Below are 15,890 nucleotides of genomic sequence, written 5' to 3'. Positions count from 1 at the left end.
CATAATTTTTCAATCCATACCAGCCAATTACAAATGCTAAGCAGCTACATATTAGTGGTTACAGTATTACCATTTACTACTCCACATTGTAATATAATTATTAATTTTTAGACAGCAGTTGATGATTTGTTCTCCTATTTCTATAAATAAAACATATACTCCTGTCAGATTAACTATGTGCAACATCCTGAACTTGATCTCCTACCTGTCATTAATCTATCTATGCCTTTGTTCAGCCTTTGTTCATGCCATATCTCACCACCAAAAATGGCTCTTCTCATCATCACTGTAAATATCACCTCTTCTTCAGGGCCCAACTCAAATATAGTTTTGTAATTCATTATTTGAAATCATTAACATTTGGATTTTCAGAGATATTGTGGCCATTATACTGTATTTTACCTAACATGCCAATAGGCTATGCATCAGCACACCATAATTAGACACATGAATATTTCTGTGGTGAACTGTCAAGATGTTCAGATTTATAATAAACAGCCTGACTCAGACTAGGTAAAGGATTGCTGCCAAATAAATTCAGGTTAGGACACGCTTGTCACCAAGTAAGTTGTGAAAAATTGGGTTTTCAGAGCTTTAGGGACTGTGAATTATGGTTATAAACATAACATTACTTCTCCAGTGAAGTCAGCTCTAGCTCCACCAGCCCACAGCATGCCTGCTCCTATGGTGTCCTTTGCATGTATTCTGTTTGCTGGGAGATACCTAATTTCCTGAAGCAAATAGAGCATTCCTGTGGGCACGGGCTTTATTTGTATTCTTTTTAACATTTTCCACAGTGCCTACCATCTGCCTTTTGCAGAGTATACCTCAATAAATATTTTATTTTTTTATTTTTATTTGTAGAAGTGGTTAAAAATTGATTAAAAGTCCTTAATGGAAGAATGTAATTTAAGAAAATAGGTTATTACTACTTGAATGAAAATAGAGCCATGTTCCATAAAAAAAGCTGTCTAGTGAACTGTCAACCTAGTTTTGAATAACTGAGATTTCTTTTGCCTTTTTCTATGTTATAACTAGATAATTACATTAAAATGAAAACATAAGTACTATATGAATAATCTTGTTTGAAAAATAGTCATTTTTGCAACTTTATATCCTTTATTAACAGGGAGAAGTGGGAGATCAAGGAAACATTGGAAAGATTGGTGAAACAGTAAGTTTATTTTATGCTGATCCTACTTTTATATTTTAATTACCTGTAAGCATTTTTAGGAATCACGTTAGCCATGATCAGTACTTATAAAATTCAGAATAAAAAATTCTTATCCACAACAAATTTAAACTCACTTGTGCTGTGACAAATAAAACCTACTATATAAGAGAAAAATAAGGGAAAACACAATGACTAATATTTTCATCCAAATATTAATTATATTTATGGTCTCAGGAACATTCTTTTTTCTAATAAGTGGTCTTTTAGTTCTGATCATATTTTGAACTAAATTTGACCTTAACATTTTTCATTATTAAAGAGTTATAAGTTATCAAACCATAAAAATAGTCTAATAGTTTGAAGATACCTTTCTTTATATTTAAAAGATAGAATGAACTAAGAGGTAATGTGGTAGAATGCATATTATAATTTATTTCCTCAACAAATTTTTTACTTTTAAAAATTTACATTACTGCAGAAGTAGGAGGATTCATGTTGTATTTGAATCAGATATGTTACAAGTAATTTTATTTTATACAATGGATAAAGCCAGCTAAAATATTCTCTAACAAATGAACCTATATAACATATATAAAGTACTATATTAAACTAATGCAATTTTTAATTTATTTACATAATGTGCTGGGTTGTCACAAAGCAAGTTATGCCATTTAAATGAGTAAATTCAAGTCCTTATAACCTATCTTATGACTTAAATAAAAATAAAAATTTAAAAATTATTTTGTAAGCTTCAGTAATTTAATAATCATATTTTCTTGTCTTATTGTAAAACAACAATACATTTCTGATATTTAGTTGTTGTCATTACTTATTAATAAAAATAAGGAGAAGATCCATTTACTCTTAAAAGATCATTGTCATACCAATGAATTCTGAATACCTGAAGATGATTTTTTTGTACTTGTTTTTACTTTGAAGGGAAATTTCAATGGAGTATTTGTATCAATTGGATTTTTCAAGACTTCTCATCAATTATTGTAACTCACATTTCTCCAAGGTTGCTCAAAGAAATTAAATGCTGCCATTTCTGAATTGCTTAAATATATATATATAAATATATATAAACTAGAGGCCTGGTGCACGGATTCATGCACCGGTGGGGTCCCTCAGCCTGGCCTGTGGGGATCAGGCTGAAACCAGCTCTCCTACATCCCCTGAGGGGTCCCGAATTGCGAGAGGGTGCAGGCCAGGTTGAGAGACCCCACAGGTGCATGATCGGGGCCAGGGAGGGACCTGCGGGAGGGCTCCAGGATGTGTCTAGCCCGTGTCGCCCAGTCCCAATCAGGACCGGTTGTGGCTGGCTGGCTGGCCAGGGAGGGACCACAGGAGGTTGGCCAGCTGGGGAGGGACTGCGGGAGGGCTCCCAGGCATGTCCGGCCCATCTCTCCCAGTCCTGATCAGCCAGACCCCAGCAGCAAGCTAAACTACTAGTTGGAGCATCTGCCCCCTGGTGGTCAGTGCACCTCATAGCAACTGGTCGAATGGTCAAATGAACAGTCGGACACTTAACATATTAGGTTTTTATTATCTAGGACTAGAATTAATAGCTAAAGTTAAAATACCAATAGAGAGAATCTTTTCTTAAAATTATAACTATCGAACTCCTGTGTTATTTACTTAATAGTATTGCTCTAGTTCCACATAGTGTAAGAAGCCATTGCCAGTACTATCCCAAGAGAAACTAGACCACACAGGCAGTAGATTTATGTTATTGGAGGGAAATTAACATTTATTGATTATTTGCTATGTGCCAGGCATAGTGCCAAGTGATGTGCTATATTATGGCAGTTCACTTAATTCTCAAACAATTTGAAAAGACACATTTTGTTATTCCAGTTTTTTAAATGAGGAAACTGATGTACACTAAGTAACCTGTTTAAAGTTACATAGCTAATAAATTACAGAATTGAGATATAAATCCAGAGCTCCAAACTCCAAATCCAAAACACTATACCATGCTGGGGATCCCCCCTTCCCCCCACTATCTTTATTGATGTATATTTGACAAATAAAATTGTAAGATATAGTGTAGGTGATGATTTGATACATGTATACATTGTGAAATGAGGCCTCCTCAAGTCAATTAACATAACTGGGGATATTTTAATGTTATTTGAACAACCACTTTACCTAAATGTTATAGAGTGGTTTTAAGTATCAGATAAATTATCAAACAAAAGGACCTTTCCAAATTTGAGATCCTATCTTTCTCATTAAGGATGGGAGATACAGGCTTTTTATCTTAGCCACTTTAGTGGCTATTTTGAGTTAATTAATATATATAAAATGCCTAAAGAATATTTTTGGATCTGGTAAGTAACAACTTCAAAATTTTAGGAGCATAGTTCATCTAATCCAGAATTCTGTTAAAACAAAACTCTCTAGAGATATTGAAAGATATGGTTGCACTTCATAACATCAATTTTATGATTTTGGGATATCTAAGTTTATTTGTAATCACATAGCTAGATTTAACTTTTCCCAGTCTTTCTGTACAGCCATTTAATTGCCTTTAACTGGACCTCCCCAGTTTTATTTTTTTTCTAAATTTATACAAATTAGAAGCCAATTTGCAGTAGAGTATGCCATATACAGCAATCCTATCTACATTTCATGTATGTATACCCCTTAAATTCATTTACTATAGGTGAATAATTAATATCTATAAGAATGCCCTAAATAAATCTCTGATTTTAAAAGATGCCCCCTTATCTTCTTCATTCTAGCATTCTTCTTCTTTTTTTTTTAATAAACTGGAATTATCCCACCTTAACTGCTAGTCCTCTCTGTCTTTAACTTTCTAGACTGAAAGTGTTTGAAGAGCTGTAGGAGAGAAAATAATGTACTTTTTCAGTATTGGTCAAAAGACCAGAGTTTGGATTAGTTGATAAACATTATCAGAACAGTAAGAATTTTAATAGCCTTTTTAACACTCAAACAGACACTTCCATAGAGTAATTCAACATCTCATTATTATAAGGTTTGGATGACTTTGTTAAGTCATTTATTCAGCAGATATTTATATTTAGGCACATTTAGTGAACATATGATCCCTGCCTATGAAACTTACATGGTCTATTAGAAGTTTGACAAGAATTAAATAATCACATAAAGAAGTATATTATTATAAACTGTGATGCATTTTATAGGACGAATGTTTAAAGAACAAGGGTGCCAAATTTGGTTCAGGAGATGAGAAAAGACAATTTTAAGGAAATGACATAACAAGTTGCAACCATAACGAAGAGGGAAGGCTGGGAAGAAAGAACATTCCTGGCATGTCCATTATGACATACTTCCCATCTTTGCCACTTACCTTTTTTTTTTTAGAAGAACTACTTAATTTCCTTAAATATTTGTTTTATCAACAGTAAATAGATGAAAATAACAACCGTATTTTCCAGCGTATAAGACGACTGGGTGTATAGAAGATTTTCCTGGGTTAAAAAGTCGTCTTATACTCCGGAAAATACGGTACCTTATAGAGTTTCTTGTGGGGATTAAATATGGTAATTCACTTAAAGCACTTAGTCTAGAGCCAGTCACATAGTAAAGCCTTCATAACTGTTAGCTATAATGGTGGTTATGGTTGTTATATGTAACTAGAGACCCCTTGGGGCGGGGGGGTCCCTCAGCCCAGCCTGCACCCTCTCACAATCTGGGACCCCTCGGACCCCGACTGTTGGTTTAAACTGGCAGTTGAATATCTCTCGCAATCTGGGTCTACTGGCTCCTAACTGCTGGCCTGCCTGCCTGCCTAATTGCCCCTAACCACTCTGCCTGCCTGCCTGATTGCCCCTAACCATTCTGCATGCCTGCCTGATCACCCCTAACCACTCACCTACCTGCCTGATCGCCCCTAACCACTTGCCTGCCTGCCTGATTGCCTCTAACCACTTGCCTGCCTGATCACCCCTAACTGCCTCTGCCTCTGCCCCACACTGCCGCAGCTTCCTCCAGAAGGACGTCTGGAAGGTCATTCGGCTATCCGATCTAATTAGCATATTACACTTTTATTATTATAGATGGGCCTAAAAGGAAAGCATTTAGCTGTTTTGAGAAACTTAAAAAGAGCCAATGTGGATAGACTTTGATGAGCCAAGGAAAAAGCAACATGAAGTGATATTAGTTAAGGAGGCAGGAGCCAAATCATTAAGGGTGATATTTTTTACTTTGGACTTGATCCTAAAGTAGGTGGGAAATCATGGAAGTATTCTAAGTAAGCCAATGACATGACTTAATTTGTGTTTTAAGATCACTCTGGTTACAGTGGATTGGGGAGTTGGTCCATGGTTGCGAGGAGCAGAAGTAGAAGAGGGTAACCAGATAGGATGCTATTGCATGAGAGAGAAAGATGATTTGGGCCAAGTTGATGGCAGTGGATGTAGAAGTGCATATATTTGAGACATATTTGAGGTGATAATTTTGGACATAGGCTCCCAAAATGGAAGAATTCTAGAAAGTTTCCAGCATGTAATAGGACTTTATAAACTACAACTGTTTATGATTTATCAGGAATATTATGGAAGCATAAGGAATTAATATACATGAATCTAAGGATAATTCCAATTCTAAGAATCTATAACTCTTTTCTGAGAATTTTAATGTTTCTAGTCTTCCTCTCGCCTGCTGATTTGTCTTCTTTGCTCTGGCTACCCTCCAGTTTTATTATATCTTTCTGGAGTTGGAGCAAACAGAACTAGACTAAATATTTTAGAGTCAATGGCACCATAGCCTTCTCCATGAATGGGATGATAACTTCTATTATGTTTTCTTTTTGTTGATACTCAAAACCATGTAAGCTTTTGCCTATAGCAGTCAACTAGGATGTCTTTGGAAAATGATCAACAGTCACTTTCAGGATTCTTTTCTGTTCTGTTATTTTAATTATAAAATGTGGAATATTTTTTCATAAAGTAACCTTGATTGCATTAAGTTCTAGTGCTAGTTTTCTACCCACTTGATAAAATTCTTATGATTGTCTTATAGTCTGGCCACATTGATTTATCTCTTAAAATATAACCCAGCTATTTGATTTTACTTCATTTAGTCCTTAATTTATCAATTTAGCAAGATTTCATAAGCAATCTACTGTGTCCTCTCTGTTTTTCTGCCTGCCCTCTGGTGCGCTATTGTTTAGTAAATGACTGATGAACAGAAAGGAAGAAGAAGAGGAAAGGCCATGGATAATCCTCAAAATCAGGTACTCCACTTGTCATGACAACACCTTTAAATTATAGAGCTTCTGATGGCTGCTTCTAAGATGGATTATAACCATTCAAGACCAAATAGAGGTGGAGTCAGAGGAGGAAATACCAAAAAAAAAAAATCATCTATTTATTGGTGACCTATTATCTTTTTAAATCTTGAGACAGCCCTTATAAGAACGTATTGCCATTCTGTAAGTGAGAAAACTGAAATTTACAGCAATTATGTGATGTGTTCACATTCATACAGCTAGTGAGCAGTAGATCTGGATTCCAGATTTGAATTTTCTGCTTCCAGTTCCAAAGTTCTTTTCTGTGTGGCAATCAATCATGAGTTTGTCGTGTCTTTGAATGCAACAAAGATGTGCATCCTTGGAAGTCAATAGTTAGAAAGATTTGGGAAAGGGCAAATTAAAATTTTACTCTGTAATCTCTTAGGCAGAGCTGACAAGATATTGTGATTTCTTATAGCCAACTAAAGTGAAAGACACTGGGAAACTTATTTTTTTCATTTATTTATTCTATTATTTAAAATACATGTATGAAACACTTATTGTTTGCTATAACTAAATGCAACTAAATAAGACTTGATTCTCAAGTGATATACCGTCTACAAAATGAGTGAAGAATTATACACATAATTTCACCAAAACATTAATTCTGTTATACAAATGCTCTAAGAAAAATAAATAAAAGTTGCTTTGACACCTACCATAGAGTTGATAAATTCTGGAATTCTTTGGCTAAAAACACGTTATTCTTTTCTTTGGTAGGGATACTGCAACATGGCACTCACAGCTTTTGAGAAAATGGCAGCTCTAAATTTTTATATAGAAGGAGTCTATGGGTGGCACTTTGGTTGCAAGGGTGTGCTAAGGGATTTCCCTTAAAGCTATGTTGCAGTCTTTGGTTTAAAGTCTATTTTGTCTGATAAATATAGCTACTTCTCTTTTCTTTTAGTTTCCATTTTCATGGAATGTATTGTTCTATCCCTTCATTCTCAGTCTATGTGTGTCCTTGAAGCTGAGCCGAGTTTCTTAAAAGCAGCATATATTTGGACATGCTTTTTTAAAAATCCATTTAGCTACTCCGTGTCTTTTGATTGGAGAATTTAATCTATTTGCATTTAAAGTAATTAGTGTGGACTTACTATTGCAATTTTGTTGATTATTTTGTAGTTCCTTTGTTCCTTTCTTTTTTCCTTTCTCTCTCTCTTGGTGATTTGATAATTTTCTATAGTGGTATGCTTTGATTCCTTTCTCTTTTCCTTTTGTATATCTACTATAAGCTTTTGCTTTGTGGTTTATCATGAGGGTTACATAAAACATAATATAACAGTATATTTTTATCTGATAATAACACACCTTTGAACATATACTAAAGCTCTCTCCTCCACAAAAGATTTGTTGTTGCAATCACCATTGGTGTCTTTCTAATTATGTCCATTAAAAATTTTTATAGTCATAGTTATTGTTAATACTTTTGTCTTTTAACCTTTAAATTAGAGTTATAAGTTATTTACTCATTACCATCAGAGTATTCAGAATTTAACTATTTACTTACCATTACCAGTGAGATTTATACTTTCATATTTAGCATCCTTTCATTTCAGCTTGAGGATTCTATTTAATATTTCTTATAAGTCTAGTCTAGTGGAAGAAAACTTCTTCAACTTTGGAAAACACTTCAATTTCTAAAGGACAGCTTTGCCAGGTAGAGTATACTTGGTTGGCATTGTTTTTCTTTCAGCCCTTTAAATATATCATCCCACTCCATTTTGCCCTGCCAGGTTTCTGCTAAAAAATCTGTTTATAGTCTTATGGGGATTCCCTTGTATGCAGCAAGTACATTTTTCTCTGATTACTTTTAAGATTTGCCCCTTGTCTTTAACTTTTGACAGTTTAATTATAACATGCCTTGGTGGTAGCAAATGGCAAGATTTTTTTATGGCTGAATAGTATATCATTGTATACATATATACCACATTTCCTTTATTTGGTCATCCATTGATGGGCACTTAGGTTGTTTCCATATCTTAGCTATTGTAAATATTGCTATAGTGAATGAAGGGATAAAAAAATCTTTTAAAATTAATGTTTTTTTTTCCTTTGGATAAATACCTACAAGTGAAATTGGTAGATCATATGGTAGTTTTATTTTTTTGTTATTTGAGGAACCTCCATACTTTTTTTTATAAAGACTGTACCAATTTACATTCCTACCAACAGTACACAAGGGTTGCCTTTTCACCACATTCTTCCAACATTTTTTATTTATTTTCTTCTTCATAATATCCATTCTAACAGATGTGAAGTGATATTTATTGTGGTTTTGATTTGCATATTCCTGATGATTAGTTATTTTGAGCATCTTTTCATGTGCCTGTTGTCCATCTGTATGCTGTCTTTGGAATAATGTCTATTCATATCTTCTACCAATTTTTTAAAATAAAAGTGTCTGTTTTTGCTATTCAGTTGTATGAGGTTTCTATTTATTTTGGATAATAACCCCTTATCAGATATATGATTTGCAAATATTTTCTCTCATTTAGTAGGCTTTCTTTTCATTTTGTTGGTGATTTCTTTTTTTTTTTTTAAATATTTTTATTGAGGTATTATATGTCTACATATCTTACTATTACCCCCCCACCCCACACCCACACATGCCCTCCCCCCCAGAGTTTTGCGTCCATTGTTTATGCTTATATGCATGCATACAAGTCCTTCGTTTGATTTCAAAACTCCCCCACCTTTCCCAAACTTTCCCCCTGTAATTTGAAAGTCTGTTTGATGCTTTACTGTCTCTGTATCTATCTTTTTGTTCACCACTTTATAATGTTCTTTACTATCCCTAAATGAGTGAGATCATGTGGTATTGTTCTTTCATTGACTGGCTTATTTCACTTAGCATAATGTTCTCCAATTCCATCCAGGTTGCTGCAAATGATGAGAATTCCTTCTTTTTTATGGCAGCATAGTATTCCATTGTGTAGATGTACCACAGTTTTCCGATCCAGTCATCTGCTGATGGGCACCTAGGCTGTTTCCAAATCTTAGCTATTGTAAATTGTGCTGCTATGAACATAGTGGTGCATATATCCTCGTGCACTGCTGGTGGGAATGCAGACTGGTGATTTCTTTTGTTGTGCAGACGCTTTCTAGTTTGAAGGAATCCCACCTATATATTTTTGCTCTTGTTGCTTCTGCTTTTTGAGTTATATTCAAAAAATAATTGCCAAGATCAATGTCAAGTAATTAATATCTTAACAATATGAAAAAATGTTGGAAGGGAAACAAAAGGAATAAACTATTTCAAAAATGTCAATTTACTAAGAAATACAATGGACTGGGAGAAAACATAATGGAATAAATTCTTACAGCATACTGTTTAAATTACATGCTTATGAATTTCATTATGTCAGAAATATCTCAGACAACCATAGCATGCATTCCTGCAAAATACCATGAAAATTCTATGCTGGTTAAAAGTGTTAAGATAGGAGTTTTTATATACCCCTGATAGAAATGAAATATCCCTAAAGAATTCTTTTTTTAAAATATGAAAAAAAATTATAAATAGCTATTAGTCTGGATTAGAACTTTTATGTTTCAGGAAGCAGCATAGTTTAATGCCTTTTTAATGATATATCAGTCTGACATGCCCGTTGAAGTTCAATCAGTTACATTGATATTTTTTAAAAAGTAAGGCAATGATTTTGTTCTCCATGGCAGAATTACTAGAGGCTCTTTATTGCTAAAGTATTAGTTCTTTTTTTCTAATTGGTGTCAATAGACATGCTGACATGACATGCCCATCATGAAAACCTGTTCAATAATCACTTATATGTCATTGCTTCTATCTAGTATATCTTAGATGAAACTGAGAGATTGTATACATTCTGAATAAGAGGATTTTGCTGATTTAGAATTCCCTTCTCGGTGCCACATACACTAACCTGCATTTCTTCTGCCTTATTGTGAACAGGGAGTTTTTCGTTTTGGTTTCCTAATTATCTAGCTCATGCTGACATATGATAGAAATTCAGTAAATAAGTTTGGGGTCAAAATACCTGACAACCAGATGGCAATTAGAGTCAGTTCAGTACCACGTATTTGTGGAGACTACTGTGTGCTCGTCTAGTTACGGTAGGCAAATCTAAACAATTCAGTGTCATGTAGTAGCAAGGACATGAATGTGACAGAATTGGTCCAATCTCCAAGGTTTTTCCTTACCTACAAGGAAATGGGGACTCATAATTGTTGAATCATCTGTTGAAGGATAACAAGGCAGTTCTATTTCTATGTTTTCAAGTTTCTCCTGGAGATAGTATTAACTGAGGTTCTCTAAGATACTGTGCCAGAAGATCCCCAAGTTTACTCCCAGCTTTGATGACTCCTTAGAAGGACTCACGGGAATCAGCATATGGTCATACTCAAGACTAAGATTTATTACAGTGAAAGGATACAAAGCAAAGTCAGCAAAGGAAAAAGGCAAATGGCATGAAGTTCAGAAGAAACCAGCACAGTTTTCCAGTCTTCTCATAGTAGAATCACACAGCCATGAGTTGGGACTTGAAGTGTGGAATGTTTCCTACCAGAAAAGCTCATCAGAGACTCAATGCCCATGGTTTTCACTGGGAGCTGGTCATATAGGCAGCCTCTACCTAGTGCATACCAAAATTCCAGAACTAAAGCAGATGTTCAGCATTACCATATTGTTTACACAGTTTAGATACTCAGCTAAGAAGCACTCTTAAAAGTTCCAGAAATGGTAGGAGCCCTCCCAAAGTCCTAGTTCTCAGAAACCAGCAAAGAGCCATTGTAAGGACATCAATCTCTAGACTGCTATGAACTCTTCTACACAGATGTGCAGATGCAATGTTTATAAGAGGCAATACTTGAGGAACATATAGTATCTTCCAAGTAACCAATGATTTACCAAACAAGTCATGATAAACTCTATTAATATCCCACTGGGGATTATTTCAGAGACTTAAATATGTAGACTTAAACTGCCCTTAAGAAATCTCACTCTTAAAATTCAGAGCCACCATAAATTGGAAGTGCTCTCTGCCCTCCCTCTCTTCAAGATCCAGCTTAATATATATCTGGTTGCCTCATAATTAGACCAACCTATGAGGCATCTGTGACAGTGGTTAGATCAATTAGTGATGGTTTTGAGGGTCCGGTCATTAAAGGAGGGGAACACTGATCATTTTTTCTTTTCTTTTTTTTCCCTCTATGTATTTCAGAACTCCAATTTAAGAGAAGGGTCATATAAAACCATACTCAAAGTTTTTGCTTTAAAATTCCTAGTGGGCTTGCTTCTTGAATAATAACAAGGTAGCTGAGAAATAGCTGAGTTGCAGTCTTGGCCTCTTATTGGATAACTAAATACCTTCTAGAATTCAGCATACTTTGATAGAACTCTTCCATTATTCTTCACTTCCTACGTAAGGAGTCAGGATATTTATATTATGAATTGAGAATTTATAAATTGTCCTTGGCAATGTTGACATATAACCTGATTGGCATTTTCAAATTATAAGGACTCTAAAGGTCTGCTGATGCTATGGCACGAGAGCATCAAGCTGCTGTATAAAGAGAATCCAGGCATATTTATACAGTTCCAGTTCCCCATGCCCTGAGTTAAGTAATGGAGAAGATGAAATGCCAGCATGATGATACACAGGGCCACTTTGCTAACCTCCTTAGAGAGAATTAGCAGTATGAGGAACCCAAGAATTCACATGGAATTTTTGTGAAATTGCTCCACCTTCTCAAACAGGCAGTGAGAGCATGATTAAGCTTCAGTATTTTCAGCACAATGCTATTATGATTATCATCAACAGCGTATTTCAAGTCCCTGTTCTCTACCCAGAGGGAGTTGTCTACCTGTAAGGTACTACTAACTTACCTAGCATATTGTACAGTAGAGGAAAACCTAAATCAAAGGTCTCTAAAAGTTAATCCTAGAGAATTAGTGGGCAACATCATACATAGTCTGGAAGGCACAAAATGAAGCCAAGAATAGGTCTATCACTTAGTAATGCCAAAGCCATATAGTATAGAAATTCAGAACCAGCAGGAATAAGTGATACAAGAGATCATAATGAAAAGAAAAATGTGACCCAGTGTGATGTTACCTGAAAATAATATCTTCACCTTTCAGGAGAGCTTTCTGGGTTTCTCTGCAGCACATTTTAAAGATGCTCTCCTACACTTGAGCCCTGAAAAATGTCATATGTATCAATTAAGTGCTCTTGCAAAGAACCATCATCCAACCAGTTGGCAAAGAAGTTCAGAAGCATTTGTTGTTGTCTAAGGAGAGAATAAAGACAGTCTCTTGAAAACATTCTTCTTCCTCTCTAATCTCCCTTTTCCTTCCTTATTTTTTCATAACTTGTGCCAGCCCGCATGTGGGTGTGGAACTAGCCTGTTCCATGTCTCTGCCCCTCCTACCAGTCTTGATATGGCTTCTTTATAGTTTCAATTATAGGACCTCTGTTTAGCTAGATTTCAAGCAGTTGTGAATAATGGTCCTTTTATAGTTTTGTTGTCATTTTGATGTGGTTGGAGGAGATATGAATATCATATTTACTTACTCTGCCATCTTGACCAGAAGTCCTAAAAGATTTCAAATACCTTTAAATACCAGAGTGCTTTTCCTTTTTCTTATGATTAAACTAGTGGCCAGTGCATGGATTCGTGCACATTGAAAGGAAATTAAATTGGAAGGTGGCCAGCGGGGCGGGACTGGGTGAGATGGGCCAGACACACCCTGGAGTCAACCTCCTGTGGTCTCTCCCTGGCCAGCTGCACCTGGGGCGGGGCCACGGCTCGAAGGGCATCTGCGGAGTGAGTGGGGTCCCTCTGGCAGGTGGGATCCCTGGGCTGTGGTCTATGGGGATCAGGCCAAAACTGGCTCTCCGACATCCCCCGAGGGGTCCCTGAGTGTGAGAGTGCACTCTACAAAGTTGCTGTAGTTCAGGTTGTGGAACGCAAACACAAGTGTGCAGTAAACCAGATTCAGGCTGACAGTGCCCCAGCAACAACATAACCCATTGCCAAAGGTGAAATCATGTGGCCCCGTGAGGAATCAGGCTCCCTACTCTCTGGTTCCAGGAGCAGCTCAGCAGCTCCTGCGTTGAGCGTCTGCCCCCTGGTGGTCAGTGCGCATCATACCTACCAGATGATCAGGCAGTTGGGCAGTTGGTCGCTTAGCCTTTTATATAGAGAGATTATAGAATTTTAGAACTGGAAAGTATAAGAGGGGTTGTCTTATCCATTCTCCTTGCTTTTTAGAATTGGGAAGATGGGGCCCAAACTGGTTTTATGACATGCTTCAGAACTGAAAATCCAAACTGGAGCTCATGTCTCTAGACTAGTACTCCACCAATACCATGCTGTTATTTTCCTCATTTTTAGGTACAGAGATTATTGTGGAAACCAGGGTTGATGGGAGACATCAGACAGTAGATTTTCTGATTCTAATTTTGTCTTTAGGTAGAGTCCACAAAATACTCAGAACTCTGAGTTCTGCATAAAAGAAATACAGAACTCATTTAATGTTTCATTTGTGAAAACTATGTGTTGTGATTATAAGCATATATTCTCCTCTGTGAATGATCCTGCCAGTGATTAGGAAGAGCTTGAAATTCAAATGTTTTGCAACACTATTGCTATAACAGGAGAATTCCTCTTATTTCTCATCCAACTTACTTAAAAAATAATAATAATAACCTAAGAAGTTCAACTAAAATAGGTGATAGCCCTGTACCAATATTCACTTCATCACCTTTGATTTGTTGCCAAGAGATTCTTTTAAAAGGACAGAGTATGTGAACAACATTGCCAGGCAATTTAGTGCAGGGAGAAGAGCACCAGTTGCCTTTCTAATCTCAAGCCTCTCATAATATAAGCATGAGTAAAAGCATCTGTTGAATAGACATTCCTGGCATATTCTTTTAATAACTGCCAGACCCTCCTGAGGCAAAACTTTATTCTGAACTCTTATTTTATGACTGCATGTATGGTCCAAGGGAACAAGAGTCAAATAGTTGTTAGGGAAATGTTAGAGACAAAAACCTCCATCTAGATGCTGAGCAGACCATCCAGTTGTAGGACCCTATGTATCCAACCATCAAGTGTCTGAAGAAGAGGAACTGTGATGCCCAAATAAACTGTTGTCCAATCTAGAAGCTCTGAAATAATAAAGCGCTTCCCTATATTCTCAATTTAACTGGTTATATAAAATATTTCATGTTCTTTATTAATGCCTAGCATGTATTATATTCTCAAATAATGTTTGTTAACCAAATGAGCACATGAGTTTATTTTATGGTACTTCCATACTTTTTTAAAAATGTTAATGATACAAGCTTATTATATAATTGTCTTTTCTTTTGTTAGTCACCATTGTTTACAGATAGTTTATCTTTAATTTTCAGAAGCTCTAAATTAATAGGGCTAATTTGGCATAATTTTATTTTCAAAGACTCGGTAGATAGTACAGATACGGAATAATCATTTTTGTTGACTTATACTCCTGCCTCATTCCAGAAAAAAAATAACTAACAGAGCTACCCATACCCTATTTTCAGTAAATTGTGATCGAGCATAATCTCTATGCTTCATTGTTTCCTCAGTTGGTTTATTTTAATTTCTTAGGCACTAGATATTGGTATAGTAAAATTTTCTACATATAATAAGCTCACCTCACTTAACCAAAGAGAACTGGGCTTAAATAATATTTTGTAAAATAAGTCAAATATTCTGAGAAATAAATTATAATAAGCTATAATTTTTTCTGACAAGGTGTCTTCAGTCTTTGGTGAGCTCCAATAACTTCCATCCCCAAACTACCAAGAAAATATTTATAACTCAGTACAAAGGAAAAGAGATGACTATCTCACTCCAGATGCTATTTCAGAGTCTCCCTCAGGTTGGATTTGGGATATATCCCAAATGCTATTTTCTTGTACTTGGGACCTGGGAGTCAATCCCCAGAAACCACATATATGCAAGGAACAAATTCTTCCCTTTTAGAAAACAGGATAAAACATTCTGTTTATCCTAACATTGCTAACACTCATTACCCAGGTATTAAAAGTTGGTTTAGGGTGTGTGCCTTAGTAACCACTCTACTATGACAGTTATATCTTGTGTTCATCAAACATAAGAGAACAGTGAATACAGGTAGGAATTCCCCATGTTTTTCCACAACCTCAGGCTTTGGTTAAAAATGGAATCTGCCCTTGTTTACTAGTTCAGGCATAGTCTACCTTAGTGATTTCCAATCTTTCCAACAATGAAGATAGTTTTTACAGACCAGCAAGTAGTAGTTGTGCTTTTGTGTAATTAGAATACTCTCAGCACCTCACTGACACTTTGCAGTAATTCCAGGGCCCTCAGTGGCTAGAGCACCACAGTTAGGGATGAACTACAAGCACAGTTGGGGTATTGCAGAAGAAGTAGACTGCTGGGATG

General features: G+C 35.8%; 1 protein-coding gene across 1 annotated transcript in view; it reads left to right on the top strand.

The window, feature by feature from the left end:
- COL24A1 (collagen type XXIV alpha 1 chain) overlaps positions 1–15,890 on the top strand; it is a 318,617-nt gene that overhangs the window by 158,256 nt on the left and 144,471 nt on the right. Inside the window, exon 24 of the mRNA XM_054721397.1 lies at positions 1,130–1,174. Within this exon, the coding sequence (XP_054577372.1) occupies positions 1,130–1,174 (45 nt within the window). The remainder of the gene's footprint in view (positions 1–1,129; positions 1,175–15,890) is intronic.

This window comes from Eptesicus fuscus, chromosome 9 (assembly GCF_027574615.1).
Source record: "Eptesicus fuscus isolate TK198812 chromosome 9, DD_ASM_mEF_20220401, whole genome shotgun sequence".
NCBI lineage: Eukaryota > Metazoa > Chordata > Mammalia > Chiroptera > Vespertilionidae > Eptesicus > Eptesicus fuscus.
The sequence above is the reverse complement of the archived record's forward strand: the minus strand, read 5'-3'. Positions and strand labels throughout refer to the sequence as shown.